At 41.7% G+C, this 15,962-nt stretch overlaps 1 protein-coding gene and 4 non-coding genes across 10 annotated transcripts in view; 4 read left to right on the forward strand and 1 right to left on the reverse strand.

Annotated features, from left to right (window-relative positions):
* LOC135495137 (cyclic nucleotide-gated channel rod photoreceptor subunit alpha-like) overlaps positions 1 to 15,962 on the reverse strand; it is a 174,405-nt gene that overhangs the window by 14,580 nt on the left and 143,863 nt on the right. For all 6 annotated transcript variants that reach the window (XM_064783574.1, XM_064783573.1, XM_064783575.1 and 3 more), the window contains exon 3: positions 4,581 to 4,874. In XM_064783574.1, the coding sequence (XP_064639644.1) occupies positions 4,581 to 4,874 (294 nt within the window). The remainder of the gene's footprint in view (positions 1 to 4,580; positions 4,875 to 15,962) is intronic.
* Trnal-cag (transfer RNA leucine (anticodon CAG)) lies at positions 661 to 744 on the forward strand. The gene has a single exon. It is a non-coding gene; the product is annotated as a tRNA-Leu (tRNA).
* On the forward strand, positions 1,421 to 1,504 carry Trnal-cag (transfer RNA leucine (anticodon CAG)). The gene has a single exon. It is a non-coding gene; the product is annotated as a tRNA-Leu (tRNA).
* Positions 2,182 to 2,265, forward strand: Trnal-cag (transfer RNA leucine (anticodon CAG)). Its single transcript has one exon. It is a non-coding gene; the product is annotated as a tRNA-Leu (tRNA).
* On the forward strand, positions 2,944 to 3,027 carry Trnal-cag (transfer RNA leucine (anticodon CAG)). Its single transcript has one exon. It is a non-coding gene; the product is annotated as a tRNA-Leu (tRNA).

A 15,962-nucleotide genomic window follows, 5' to 3' on the forward strand; every position in this document is an offset into this window, starting at 1 on the left:
ACTGCTAGCGAGAGGTATCATGATGATATAGTTACGTCTGTCAATTCCCATAGCATTTTTTTCTCTTATCATCTTAATGTTTAGTCAGGCGTTCTTCCCCGGGTTGAATAAGTCACGGTAAGGCGACGCAGAGGGAGAGATGAATATGATACACTATCCAAGGACGAAAGAGGCCATTCTAAGCAAAAATCACCTCTGCCGCCGTTGGCAACACAAGATTCAGCGAAAGTAGTTTTTTATGCAAATATTCGGCTGATTGAAATGAAACTTGACAGCGTTCTACGTGATCGTGTTCCAAACTTTCAACCCAAACATTTTTTTGTAGTTTAAATTACCTTTTTTGCTGTTGACTTATGCAAAAGGTCTTAGTTATGTCAAGAGTATTAAAATTTGAATTGTAGTCGATGAGTTTTGAAAAGTTCCCGACGTGCATCACGACGTGAGTAGAATTCAAAATTGGGGGAATGAATTTCGTTCTTGAAATGATCTTCGCCTATCATCGACTGTGTAAGGCTTTGCATTGCAGTGTGATTTTTGTGACAGTGCCAGTAGGCGGTTTTTTACTATGAACAATATCAAGTATATTTTACATCAGAATAATCTTTTTAATATTCCATGAACTGCTAATTCAAACTACATGTATGTAGGCCCTTACAACCTGTCAGGATGGCCGAGTGGTCTAAGGCGCTGCGTTCAGGTCGCAGTCCGGTTCTCCGGGCGTGGGTTCGAATCCCACTTCTGACATCTACCTTTTTGCCGTTTATCGAAAGATTTTCCTTTCTTGGACAAGGATAATTTTTAACAACAAACTAAACTAAACATCATACAAGGACTTTTGAAGAATAAGGCACTCAATATCTTTTATTCATATAAAAGTCAAAGTCATTATATAATCTTTGTGCTTTAAACGTCTGAGTAGTGAAATTTATAAGGAGGGTAAGAAAGCTCAAGTATGAAGGAACGACGAATAGAAGGTTCATCATCGGCTTTCAAAGTTCTTGAAGGATTTCTTGATCGAGACTTGGATTTCAAATAAAAAGACAAGGAGATGACGAACATTAAGTGGCGGACTTATTTTTTTATAGTTTAAATTACCTTTTTTGCTGTTGACTTATGCAAAAGGTCTTAGTTATGTCAAGAGTATTAAAATTTGAATTGTAGTCGATGAGTTTTGAAAAGTTCCCGACGTGCATCACGACGTGAGTAGAATTCAAAATTGGGGGAATGAATTTCGATCTTGAAATGATCTGCGCCTATCATCGACTGTTTAAGGCTTTGCATTGCAGTGTGATTTTTGTGACAGTGCCAGTAGGCGGTTTTTTACTATGAACAATATCAAGTATATTTTTTATCAGAATAATCTTTTTAATATTCCATGAACTGCTAGTTCAAACTACATGTATCTAGGCCCTTACAACCTGTCAGGATGGCCGAGTGGTCTAAGGCGCTGCGTTCAGGTCGCAGTCCGGTTCTCCGGGCGTGGGTTCGAATCCCACTTCTGACATTCACTTTTTTTTGCCGTTCATGGAAAGATTTTTCCATTCTTGGACCAGGATAATTTTTAACAACAAACTAAACTAAACATCATATAACGTTTAAGAATAAGGCACTCTATATCTTTTATTCATATAAAAGTCAAAGTCATTATATAATCTTTGTGCTTTAAACGTCTGAGTATAGTGAAATTTATAAGGGGGGTAAGAAAGCTCAAGGATGAAGGAACGACAAACGGAAGGTTCATCATCGGCTTTCAAAGTTCTTGAAGGATTTCTTGATCGAGACTTGGATTTCAAATAAAAAGACAAGGAGATGAAGAACATTAAGTGGCGGACTTATTTTTTTATAGTTTAAATTACCTTTTTTGCTGTTGACTTATGCAAAAGGTCTTAGTTATGTCAAGAGTATTAAAATTTGAATTGTAGTCGATGAGTTTTGAAAAGTTCCCGACGTGCATCACGACGTGAGTAGAATTCAAAATTGGGGGAATGAATTTCGATCTTGAAATGATCTGCGCCTATCATCGACTGTTTAAGGCTTTGCATTGCAGTGTGATTTTTGTGACAGTGCCAGTAGGCGGTTTTTTACTATGAACAATATCAAGTATATTTTTTATCAGAATAATCTTTTTAATATTCCATGAACTGCTAGTTCAAACTACATGTATGTAGGCCCTTACAACCTGTCAGGATGGCCGAGTGGTCTAAGGCGCTGCGTTCAGGTCGCAGTCCGGTTCTCCGGGCGTGGGTTCGAATCCCACTTCTGACATCTACCTTTTTGCCGTTTATCGAAAGATTTTCCTTTCTTGGACAAGGATAATTTTTAACAACAAACTAAACTAAACATCATACAAGGACTTTTGAAGAATAAGGCACTCTATATCTTTTATTCATATAAAAGTCAAAGTCATTATATAATCTTTGTGCTTTAAACGTCTGAGTATAGTGAAATTTATAAGGAGGGTAAGAAAGCTCAAGGATGAAGGAAAGACGAACGGAAGGTTCATCATCGGCTTTCAAAGTTCTTGAAGGATTTCTTGATCGAGACTTGGATTTCAAATAAAAAGACAAGGAGATGAAGAACATTAAGTGGCTGACTTATTTTTTTATAGTTTAAATTATCTTTTTTGCTGTTGACTTATGCAAAAGGTCTTAGTTATGTCAAGAGTATTAAAATTTGAATTGTAGTCGATGAGTTTTGAAAAGTTCCCGACGTGCATCACGACGTGAGTAGAATTCAAAATTGGAGGAATGAATTTCGATCTTGAAATGATCTGCGCCTATCATCGACTGTTTAAGGCTTTGCATTGCAGTGTGATTTTTGTGACAGTGCCAGTAGGCGGTTTTTTACTATGAACAATATCAAGTATATTTTTTATCAGAATAATCTTTTTAATATTCCATGAACTGCTAGTTCGAACTACATGTATCTAGGCCCTTACAATCTGTCAGGATGGCCGAGTGGTCTAAGGCGCTGCGTTCAGGTCGCAGTCCGGTTCTCCGGGCGTGGGTTCGAATCCCACTTCTGACATCTACCTTTTTGCCGTTTATCGAAAGATTTTCCTTTCTTGGACAAGGATAATTTTTAACAACAAACTAAACTAAACATCATACAAGGACTTTTGAAGAATAAGGCACTCTATATCTTTTATTCATATAAAAGTCAAAGTCATTATATAATCTTTGTGCTTTAAACGTCTGAGTAGTGAAATTTATAAGGAGGGTAAGAAAGCTCAAGGAATAAGGAACGACGAACGGAAGGTTCATCATCGGCTTTCAAAGTTCTTGAAAGATTTCTTGATCGAGACTTGGATTTCAAATAAAAAGACAAGGAGATGAAGAACATTAAGTCGCTGACTTACTGCAAAGGAAGATATAGGCTAGGCCCTAATGATGCTAGCATTTGTAGGGGCGAAACTTTTCATTTAGGATAACACGGTCAGAAAAATGATTTTTGGCTTAACATTTTCCCTACTTCATATATCTGAGTGCCAACTGCTTAAAAAAGAGGACATTTTGGAAGCAAAATAGCTTACCCCCTGCCCCAGATGAAAAACATTTTATGAGTGACAACAAGCTATTTTGAGATGATCTCTGCGTATTTTGCAAAGTTCAACTCCCGACATAAATTTATGGGTCATGACGAAGATACCGAAAGCTAAAACCTTCTTTGAGTTTGCAAGTTTTTTTGAAAAATTATGAAAAATAGTTCGTCTCACACTTAACTAATTACCTCCAAACCATTTTTGTGTGTATACTTCAATTCAAAATTAACCCACTTAACAGACTTCCTACGTCATCAATGAACCGTTTCGTATGTCCTGGGAACTCTCCTTGGATGTCATCTCTAAACTCAGGTCGACGAAAGCGTGGTTTTACGATTAGTTTGACCATTTGTTAGTGAGTGTCGCCACCCGTCCTGTCTTGGAAAAGAACTCGTCGCGGTGGAATGCGCAGTGGAATGCGCAGTGGATTGCGTAGTGGATTGCGCAGTGGATTGCGCAGTGGATAAGCCAGGTCGCACGGGTCATGCGCGAAGGGACGGAATTACACATTAGATGAACTATTATAATCTCTCCCATAATCAAAAACACAAGGTTTTGAAAAGAAGATTCAGTCTAAAATTATATAAAGCCTATATTACAATTAAAGCATATCAAATCAATGGATGATTCTCTCTTTATACTGACTCGATTTGCGACTTCATTTCTTTCATTAAATAAAGTACGAGAGTGTTCGAAAAATGCCTGATCCTCCCTATAATTTCATAGGTTTGGTATAGAACACCTGGCATTTTGGGGGATTTCTCTTCCTGAAATCCTGTAAAACAAGATACGTCTCGCTTACACTGATACCAAAATACGCCACGACGTACATGTAAATATAGTATATACAGGGTGTCCTGAAAAAGTGTCTAGTTCTCTCCAGGATATCGTCAATTCTTTTAATATCAGCACTACAATTGGGAGGTGTCTTGTTTGATAAATGGTGTGAAGACGGAGCACATTGGCACCACACTTTCACGAACACTCTGTATATTTCGAGAGAAAAAACACCCTGCAAAACAAATTGCGAGTCACTTACCCTTTCTACATATATAATCCCCAGGCGAAAATAGGACGGGTCGCAATCTTAAGACAAGTTCACATAAAAAGCCAGGGTCCGTGTTTTGGAAAATTTCAACTCTTTTTAGCGTGTCCAAATGAACGTGAATGGCGATTTCTGCTTTTAACTTATCCGGTAAGAGGTTGAGTACTTTGTCCTCGTCTGAGGACTTGTGGCTCGTCCAGAGGTAGTCAAACCAGCGGATTACCCGTTCTTGGAGATGCATTGGCACTCGCCGTAATGACATGTAGGTTTTGACGCCATCTAGTTTTGCTGTAAAGAGAAGAAGAATAGAACAGTCAGTGGACGCCATACATTTGGGTAAAGATAACAGAATTCAGTTGACATAATTTAACTTGATACGAAAAGAAATGTCACCACCTGAAAATGGACCACCAATCTTGGTTCGCGAACCAATGCCGCACCATCGAAAATCCCCCAAGCGCGTACACCAGCGCTGCAGCTAGTTATAAAATCCGGCAACAGACGGCGCGCAAACAATAAGCAGAAAGGGCCATTTCGAAAGCGCCGCCTGTCGCCGAACCATCTAACTAGCTAATTGCCGATCCATTAGCGCGTACACCACGACAAATCCGAGCTTTTAACAAGCAGGGCGAATTTGGACCGGCAATTTGTACCGGCAATGGATTGCCAAACAAATTTGTCGCGGCAATGTGGTGGTGTACGTGCAATTGGTCCACCAATATTTAGTGGTGTACGCGCATTGTCACTAATTTAAAGGTAAAGCTGGAAAGGTAGGTCACACATACGCCTTTTAATTTTGCTGTAAAGAGGAAAAAACATCAGTTGGTGCCACGGCACCTTATCAATTTGGTTAAAATTATAACTGAAAGAAAGTCAATTGATACCATCTGATCTGCTGTGAAAGGTTTGCTAAAAGAAATAGGGAAAGCAACCTTATGTCGAACCCTGAGGCAACACATTCCAGTATAAGGCAGTCGCCTCATCCAATGCCTGCATGCAGGACGGTCGTCTAAACCTTAAAATGTGTTTTAAAAGCTCCGAAACCATTGTTTCTAAGAATGCAGTCAGGAAGGTCACCTACATCCTCATTGAAGGTCACTTACAGTCTCTAAACTCTACGTGACTGCAGAGCCGATGATACCCATCGCGCACAGAACGCCTGAAAGCGATTACCTGACCAGTAACCGGATCCAAGGAACTGAATTACCGATGAGGAAATGGATTACAGTCTCCGCAGAGTAACACACTTTTGAAACAGATGGTCACAAACATCTGACACGAGAGAAAATGGGACTATAGAAGCGAAAAGAGATGGATGGAAGAGAAGAGAGAAGACTATCACATCTTTCGTCTTCTGACACTGTAGACCAACCCCAGGAGGATGAACATCGCTGAGTCCCCAAGGTGCCAGATCAAACACGAGAGCATGTATACCGCTGGGACACCGAGAGGCTGGGGATAAAGGGAGGAACGAAAGGCGACAGCCAGGTTCATCAGAGACATCGGCCTGGTTCTGTAGTGAAGCGCTGCTAGAGCAGAAAATCGAACGCTAAAATGAAGAAGAAGATGATGGTCATGTTCAATGTAGTTGAAGGTCACACCGGGAAGTTCGCTTCCAGTCTCTAAATTTCATCTTCTTCATGACTAGAACCCCCATTACCTCGCAAAAAGTCTAATACAGATAACTCCCCGAACAATAATCTTGGCCGTAGTTGAAGAATCGACTCGTTTATTTGTAAACAAGTCATCTCCTTGGTCAAGTTGAAGGTATAGCTTCTTTTTCTTTGTAATACCAAATCGTTTTATTTTACATCAACTCAGTCGATATGAGACGTAAGAAATACCTTCTGAAGTTCCTCCTTTGATCATTAAAACAAGTCCCAGACCTTTTACCCCCTTTGTAGCGGGCTAGCTTCCGGCAAATCACACCGTAATGACAATCCATTTGCCACATCCGCAAATTCGTGGACGATTAAAGAAATAGGCCAATACGTCCAAACACCCCTGATTTTTCGAACCATTAGATATGGAGTGATAGGAAATGCCCACGGCTTGTTGCTGCACTACAAAGGATAATGATTTCTGCGCCTGTCACAGAGGGACCTGGGATGGAGATTTCTTCAGGTGATTTGGCTTCGAGTCTAGTGCGCCGAGCCGGAATTGCATGGTTATGAATCTTAGGCCACACTAACATTGATTTTTATAATTCGTGATAGTGCAATGAAAGATGTAGTTCTAAATGTTGCAACAAAAAGTACAAGGAACAAAAACGAGTTCTGGTATCATTCAAATTTAAACTTCACCTTGATAGTGGTAGAACTCTTTGATGAGAGTATTTACTTTGCAGCGTTAAAAACAGTAAAATGAACAAAAATATCTCCTCACTCCAAAATAGGACAAAAGTAGGACCAAGAAGAGGACTTGTTTACAGAGAAAACCGAGCCATGGCTCCAACTAAGACCTCCAACCAGGACCAAGAAGCAGGCGGCTTGTTTACAGAGAAGACCCGCCCATGACCTTCGAACACCCGTAGGCTCATTGGGGATTCTGGGCAGGAGACTCACCATGAAATATTCACCGCCGGATGCTAATGCTGAGCGTCTCCCAGCAAAATCCAACCTGATGAATTGGCAATTATTCGCCGGCGAAATGTCGCCCCTTTGAAATATTCATAAGACTCGATAGTCATTAGCTATTGTGGACAGGTTCACTCGTAATGAGTGGAGGGAAATTAGGGTGGTCGTCGTCAGGGGTGCCAAATTGGCCAAAAGAGGCACCTGTTGGCATTGCAACCTGGTCATGTCTGCGTGACGTCACGACCAGTTCCCGACTAGCTTAATTATTTTTGAATTTGTGCTATGACGTATAGTGGTTGTTATAGGATAGCACGATCGCACCCATGGGAGACTTGTCTGGCAGATCGTTTGACTACAGTTATAGGTATTCTTCAGAAAGGTGACACCGCAAAATTTGCGCCAACATGACCGATTATTCTCTCACACCACGTACTTTCCTTCCCAACTAAATCGACTTACCGCCGATAATCTTCTTTCGAATGAGATTTAGTATGAAGGAAGAGTGTCACCAATGTCGTAGGGACTCTCCGAAGCAGTACGCAGTGAGAGCTGGGCGGACACACCTCGGGTGCGAAGAAGGCTATGGCACTTTAGACAGTCATCTCATCGACACTTTTTTCCGAGTAAGGCTCAGAATTGGGAATCAGTAGACGGCAGATGTTGCATTTGATCAGCAAAGTGGTCTCGTGTGTGGATAGACTAGGTTTTTTTTTCAAGTCCGTCCATATCGGTAAACGATAATTGAGTCACATAATCGAAGGATTTAATAAAATCTCCACTTCAACATCCGCATGGTTTATTTGAAGCCATGGCTTTGAAAGATATACATTTAGTCATGCAATTGATAAAGGGGATTGGATTATTTCGGGAATCATTGTGTATTGCCCTCGTAAACTTTACTCCCCAGTCGGGTTACTGCGCGCGGTCACAGCCGGTTTATCTGTAGCTGGTTGCATGTCCCTTAAGCGGTACACCATCAGTCAAAACACCTCCCAGGCACGGCCAGATACGAAACTATCGATCATCAATCGATAGCCAATACTGGGGAACAAGTTTCACTGATTCATGATTCCCAGCCGCGCTACAAGTACTTTCTCGCTTTCAGTTAAGAAATAATTGATTCTTCGCCGCGCTATACGTACACGTAGTAATCACACTTTTCGTATCAAATTAAAGACTGGTGCAGCAATGGTATGCAATTTGATCCATTAACCAAGGTCTTCTGTACGCTTGCTTTTACCAATATTTGTGATAGATCCTTGAAGTTATGGATAAAATCATAGTTTTATCAAATCTGACTCACTGTCATTCAGCACAGTTACGAACATCGGTTGTGTCGGTCGGATTCAGGGCTCACTATATTCCCTGTAGAAACGTATTCTTCGTACTGTGAGGTCAAAGAGAGACCCCAATCGGAGACCTTGTGCAGCCTTAATCTGACCTCGCTGGCTCTGCCAGTAACCTCCCTTTAACCTCCAATCTTGCATTTCACAAGAACAGTTTTGAGGTGATTTCTTTCAACAGCATGACTTGAAATTCATGCAACGAATTGAAAGGTTATCATGCTCTTATAACACTCCTAAACCTATAATCATGCTCTTAGGAAAACCAGGCAACATACCATCCCTTAAACATGCTAATAAGCGATACTCAATCATAACCAATCCTTTCACATGACAAATTTAATCTTTCGCGCATTGAGCACTTCTAGGACTCCAACCTCGTTTTTAAAATAGTTGAAATTTGCTTTTGACTCGTAGACCAAGAAGAGTGACGTCTAAAACATCGGCAATCGGCCCGAAACTTTCTTTACGAAAACGCAATCTTAACTCAAGACCACTTAACCTGGGGTTGATGTGGATGTATGTTGTTGCAGGCTTGAAACCTTATCACCTCAGATCAACATTGGCTCTCGGAATAGATGCCAAGATTATCTATGAACCACTTTTGCAAACTTAGTACCGTTAAACACGGTAAAAAAACTGCTTAGGTCGCGAAGCTAAGATCAATAAAAAAACACCCTCCTAGTTCGCGCTCCAGAGTCCAAAATGCTGCGGACAAGCATTTAAGAATGGACTATAGTAGGCCTGCGTAGATTAAGACGCTGCGCCAAGCTTTTACTGCAACAACCATGGCAACAGATGGTGTATGTAGACCATAATTCGGCACAGAATTTTCGTATCAGCAACAAGAGCTGTGCATTCGTTAGTATGACCGGTATCATCCCGTATCTGCACCGATAGCAAAAGCGTTAATCTTGTAAACTCATAATTTACGATAATGTTATCGATGGCTCAATAGTTAATACGCGACCCGCGAATAAATTGTCACCCCGATCAGAAGATAAGAGTCAAACGGATGCGTAAATTATGGTGAATTATGGCTTTTAGAAGCCATAATTACAAACGAGAACGGCCAGCTTTGACTTGGAGATGAGGCGCGCGTACTGTCTCAACCCAGGGTTGTGAATCAGACTGGGTCTTGCCCTATATCTAATACCACTGTAGCCTAAATCAGCCTATGCCTTTGCCCTGAATGGCTAAGTACGGTGGCTATCAGAATAACCCAAAGAAATACATAAATTAAGAAAAGTACACTCGTCCCTTAACGCAACTGATGTAGAACAAGTATGATATATCATCCGCCCTATAATTTGCCGCGACAGTATATGTACATGTAGATGCATCCAGTCAAACATACGAAAGATGATTGTTTTTTCACTGTGCCTGCTTTAGCAATACAATTCACTGCAAAGAAGTTTAAAAAAGGCCAATCCAAATTGTCCAGTGAGATTTTCCTAACACGCAACATACGGCATGGCGTTCTGATATATCGCCAACGACGTCCAGGGAACCGTACAAATCATTAATATAGAGGATGAAGATTACTTTCTTTCGGTGTGTCTTGTTATGGGTCTCGCGAGATGGCCAGAAGAGCTGAATATGAAAACCATTGTTTGATGACACAAAAAACGGCAGTGCTGCTTGATATTGTGGGCCACTTTTAACCTCTCGATAGGGTGGAAAACAATCTTATTTTCTGTTCATTGGTATGGAAGGTAAGGCCACGTTCTCGTCTTATGATAGGTCTCGCGAGATGTTCAGAAGACTTAACTTTGAGAAATGTCTTTTGATATGACAAAAAAACGGCATTTGCAATCCATTGGAATATAGGAATTGCAAGGGTTTAGTTCGCGCGTGTTACTGTGGATTCCCCGGCGGAAATCGAAACTATCATCCAGAATAATCTCGAACTAATCCGCGTTTTTAAACGCAATCTGCAATCGGCAAACCAAAAATACGACACTTCCATGATGAAATTAATTACCGAAACTTTCACACCTAGCGGCATAACCTCCAACCGTGCGATTTTGTGTATCAAGGTCGTGAAATTGAACCGTGATATTTATAGTCGGGATACCAGAGCTATATTTAGCGGGGTGGGGGAGAAATAGGGGCAGCTCCCCTCCAAACGGCTTGGAGAGAAAGTTTGAAATGTCCCAGGATAGAGTGTCCAGGGAACAAAAGATTCTATCATGCGCTCTGAGCTTTTATTGCCGTAATCCGTCGGAATACAATAAAACGGGTCGTACACTCTTTCCAGGGGAAGATTTTGTACTTCTACACCGGGCCACAGATATCCACAGACCGAGTTTGAAGTTTGTACCACAACAGTTTTCACGAACAGAGGACAGAAGACGGGCCAGGAAACAAAAAATATCTTGGCGTAATAAACAAAATGCTCTCTCATGTGAGCCGAAACAGAAACTGTTGAATAAGCAATAACGCTCGGAATATAGAAAGAAGGCAAACATTATTCCATCCCAGAGGTAGCATCAATTTCAATTTTGTGCCACTTTTCGCATCCGTAATTCATATGCGAAAAACCAGATTGATTTAACTGATTAAGATAAACGAAAAGTTATTACCTTCATCTACTGAAGAGTCATCATCCATTACCATGGCAACCGGATGCTGTAATCATTTAACTTTAAAGTTGATCAAGAATGTGGCGTTGATGAAGGAGAGGCTGGATGAAGCTCAGAATCAGCGATGTCTCGTATTCAGCTCACTTAAAGGAACTTTATAGGCAGTAGCTATTTCACACCGAATTTACTTTAAAGGGGGACTATAGGCAGGAGAAGGGCGATCAATCTTCAGGTGACTAATGCGCACAATACGGCGTAGGGTCACGTGTGATTCGGCACTAAATACATTAATCGTACTGGCGTGAATCGCATTGACGTACTGTGAGATGAGAGAGACTCCTATCGGCGACTTGTGATACATATTTCATCCATGTTCAAAATGTATTCAGCTGTTTCACTGAACACGGCAACATATCCCCGGGCGAAAATAACTACTCATTCCTAAGATATTAGGTATCTTTCTGTTTAAATTACAAGGAAATAAAGATTATAGCGACACCAGTAGAGAGAGATCGATGAAACAATGATTGGCTGGCCGGGGCCGAGAAGTTCAAAGATTGAAATATTGATTTGTATATTACGAGTACAAATTGTTTAATCGCCATGTGGGATCCAGAGAAGGCTTTGTGACCGGCAGCCATTTTGGTACAAATTTTGCAGAGTCAGAGCCAGAGTCTGAGGTATATTGCCAAATATTCTCCCTCTCCTGCATTATTCTTACACGCCAATGAGAGCACTAAAGTTATATGGCTCCCATCTTGGGTCAAGATTTAGCTTTTGGCAGACGCTTCATGCCCCAAATCTCCGGGGCAAAATGCAAGGTTTCAACCAGCACTTATATCCCGTAAAGGGCCCAGCGCGACCCGTAGGCTTTGGCATAACCATGGAAAATGTTGCGTGATTGGTCCGGCTGAGTGATGTAGATAAGTTCATTGAAATCCAGTTGCCAGAATGGTTTCCACCAAGAGGGTTTCCTGCCCGCGTTCATTAAGACTGAGCCTTCCACAAGCTAAGGTTGCCGTCAGCACTTCACCGGTGTGAAGGATCGCGCTCTGTTAGATTACCGCGAATTCAATCCCGTGCAATCCTACCAACAGGTTATGAGAGCTGGACAAACACGGTAAAGTAATGAATCTGTTCGTGCCGACTACTTTTTGCATTTGTTAACTAGTCAAATATTTGTGGGATCTTCTTTCTCTTTCAATTTTCCGTGCTTTCAGTGTTGCTTTGGGATCAAGTGGTTGGAAAGATGGGTAGAGGAATATGAGTAAGTGGTAGAAGCCCTTACATGCTGCAGTTGTAATGATAGAAGGTAGGAAATGGAACTATAGATCTGAAACTTTTTTGGGCCCAGGTATACCGAATTTGACATCACGGACTTGAAACCGATTGTTTTTGCATGCTTTACTTCATCTTTTAACTTGAAGAAGGCGAAGAGTAAAATTGGTATTAAGCCCGATGCAATATAGACGGAGGTTTTACCATGGTTTTGTCTACACGATGCAATAACCATGATTCTGTCTACAGGGCAGAGACCTGTATTCATCCACGACCGGAAGTGTGGCAGTCACATAGAGCTTATCAAAATGTCAAGTTGTGGTAAATACATGGCTGGGATGGACCAAAGTGGAATTAATTCTCAATCTGTGGTTGATTCTTAATCTACAGAGTCAGGCCATCACAGAAATATGCTTTTTGATAATATATTTAAGAAAATGTGGTCTCACTGGTCAGTTTAGAACTTGTACTTTGACAGGGCCATATCAATGCGCCAGTGACGTTTTGATGGATATGGTGTACGGAAATCTTTTTTCTCAGGCAATCGGTATTGGAATGTTTTAAAACTTTATTATGCTATTGGCAAAGGGTTCTTCTTGACACATATAAAATGTTGTGCAGATTGATTGGTCCAATGAGTACTTTTTTTACCAAAACCTATGCACAACAATGTACACGTAATGTGCACGTTTTAATAGAGGACTCTGGCCTACATGAGGCAATATAGTCGGACGTTTTATCATGACTTTGTCTGCACGTCGCAATAACGGCCGACGTTTTACCATGATTTTGTCTATATGTGCAATATGGACTCTTTACCTATGACTTTGTCTACATGAAGAGAGGGTCGTTTGCATCCTAGCTGGGTTAAGGCGGAAATGAACCCAAAAAATAAGTAGACGTTTTGAGACATACCACTGGACTATATACCTTTCATCTTCGGGGCGTTTTGTAGCCGTTTACAACCATGGAAGTAGTCATCTAACCATACCTACATGCCTTGCCGCAGGGTCGCCTAGACCAATAGGTATAATTACGTATCAGCGTGCTCAGTCCCCGGAGGTCAGACATGGAGCACGGCATCAGTCTCGTATCACTGTGGACCAACCTTCGGGCGAATATTGCTGAACGATACGCACTCAACCGTCGTTGCCAGAATTACAGTCGGTAGTATTTCCCTATCTGATCGAACCAATCAGGTCTGAGTATCTAGAAGTAGTAACATCAACATGGATCTGTCTTGCAGATAGGTTTCGAGGGTCGGGGTATTCATTGGATGATATGATACGTAGACGCACTGAAGCGTGTCTGTTTACCAGATGAGAACCTTTGGATCCGATCTAGCGCACTATTAGCGAGATTAGATGGTCACTCAAGCGTCGTGACCAGAAATACTGTCACCAGCATTCTGGTATCTATACAGATCAAAATCAGTAACCTGGTAACAAGTTGAAGGTAGTTTTGATGTCAAGATTTATCTCCGACTCGGGTTCAAGAACGGGTCATCATGGTCATGCAAAGATTGGGTCTGCGAAGTAAGATACTGATCTTGAAATGGATATCATTTTGATACGAAGTTGTGTAAGTCCTGCACTTAACCTTTAAAGGGAACTATAGGCAGAGGCTATGTTCTTAGAAATAACGGTTTTTAAGCTTTAAAAATGTTTTACATCGATCTGACCGGACGCTTTCTAAACATAGACTAGCTCTGTCATAAACCACCATACCATGAAGTCAGGTCACATCCTGCAGCCAGACGCTTTCTATAGATAGACTATCTCTGTCATAAACGAAGCATAAAAGTCGTTTATAAGGATCGCGTAAGTCAAGAAAGTTATTTCCTTGTTCCCGAAGGGGTCGTAGCAACAGAGATGTTACTTAGGAGGAAATGGTAGAATGATAAGGACACGGGTAAACCGATATGATTAGAATGGAAGTACTCTTGATGCGTGGTGCCAGAACATCCCATTTAAGCCCGCAGCACACTAGCCGCCAACTTCGGCGTTCACGGGCGTTTTTTGCTCCAAGAGTCCTGAACGCCTGAAAAATCCCTAGTCTGCTACGAACGGCGTCGGCGAACGCGACTTGCCGCGACTTGCCGCAACTAAACGCCAAATATCTAACATGTTTGATTTTTGACGCGTGTCGCCGCGTTTGAACGCAAGAAGAAGCCAGGTGTGCTACGGATTGCCGCCTGAATTGGCGTCGGCAGCGAGGCTATGGCCAATCAGTATGCGTCTTGATGTCACATGATTTCAAAATGGCAGCCTAAAGTTGCGGAAAAGACGCTACTGGACGCCGATTCTGGGCAGGTGTGCTCGGACCCGGATCCACTGGCCGCCAACTTCGGCGTCGAGAGGCGTCAGCTGAACGCTTCTTGTCGCCAAAGTTGGCGGCTAGTGTGCTGCGGGCTTTATGGTAAAAGAAATGTCGGGACAGGACCTAAGCAATTTGATTGGAGTAGGAATGCTTTTGGCGTGCTGCTTGTTTTAATCACTTGCTGAATGTACTCCATCTAGAAGAAACAACTGGTTCTTTTACGGACGATCAGTTTGACCCGCCATGCCTGCCCAATCATAGATCATGGTCCAAAAGCGTTAGAACATGTAGAATTGAGATGATTGCAACCAGAATTGGATAAAAGAAAGCTTTCGATCCGTGGAACCCATCAAATGAGGTCATACACCAAACAATGTAAGATAAGGTGAGGAGAAGACAATTAAGATTATTTGATTTGGCTAGGAATGTCCTGGATGCGTGTTATCCACCTCGTACAGCAGATAACACAACAGTTAGGGGACTTCGCTATCATCGGAATGGCCATCGCCAGACAGTTGGAGGGACCGCCATGGGCACTTCATGATGGCCTATGACCGTGGAACAGTATAATGGGTGGGAGGAAAGTGATTTGGTTTCATTGGGAATGCCTTAAGTGAATCTGCTAAATCAAGAATGTGTTATCCCGACACGGTCTCTCACCAATGAGTTCCAAACCCAATAAGGCAACAGCGTCCGGGACTCGCTCATTATGATTCTGATCACGCCATCGAACTTTGACATACGCTCTCACCAAGCAAACATTAACCTAATGTACCCCGAATCGGAACTATTTAATCTGACAAAGACGTACACTAACCAATATTTATGACCATTAACCCATCAATGTATATGTCAACCACAATATTGTTTCCCATCTTGTCATTGACATAGGTCATTCAATCTACTTTTCGCAGACGATGCGCATGCGCAGTGGCAACGAGCGTATATTCCCGCAGTGAATAATTCAGAGTAATCTACATACACGATAAAGATGGCCGCCTCAAGGGACGAGTGAGAAGATGAATTGTTTGCAAACGCATGGAAAGAAAACTATGACCAGTCCCAGGAGATTGGATCTAGTCCCGAGGGTAATCCTATATTAAAATGGTTTGTCTTTGCCCATGGATATGATGTTGGCATATTGAGGATATAATGCGATCATAACTGGAAGTGGGCGGGTTACAAATAAGCTACTGTTGTCACTGCTTTCATCGGTTCAGCCGGGGGAGGCGAAGTGGTTTCTTTATGATTAGATATCAGGCAAATGGCACTTGA

This window comes from Lineus longissimus, chromosome 10 (assembly GCF_910592395.1).
Source record: "Lineus longissimus chromosome 10, tnLinLong1.2, whole genome shotgun sequence".
In the NCBI taxonomy this organism is placed as follows: domain Eukaryota; kingdom Metazoa; phylum Nemertea; class Pilidiophora; order Heteronemertea; family Lineidae; genus Lineus; species Lineus longissimus.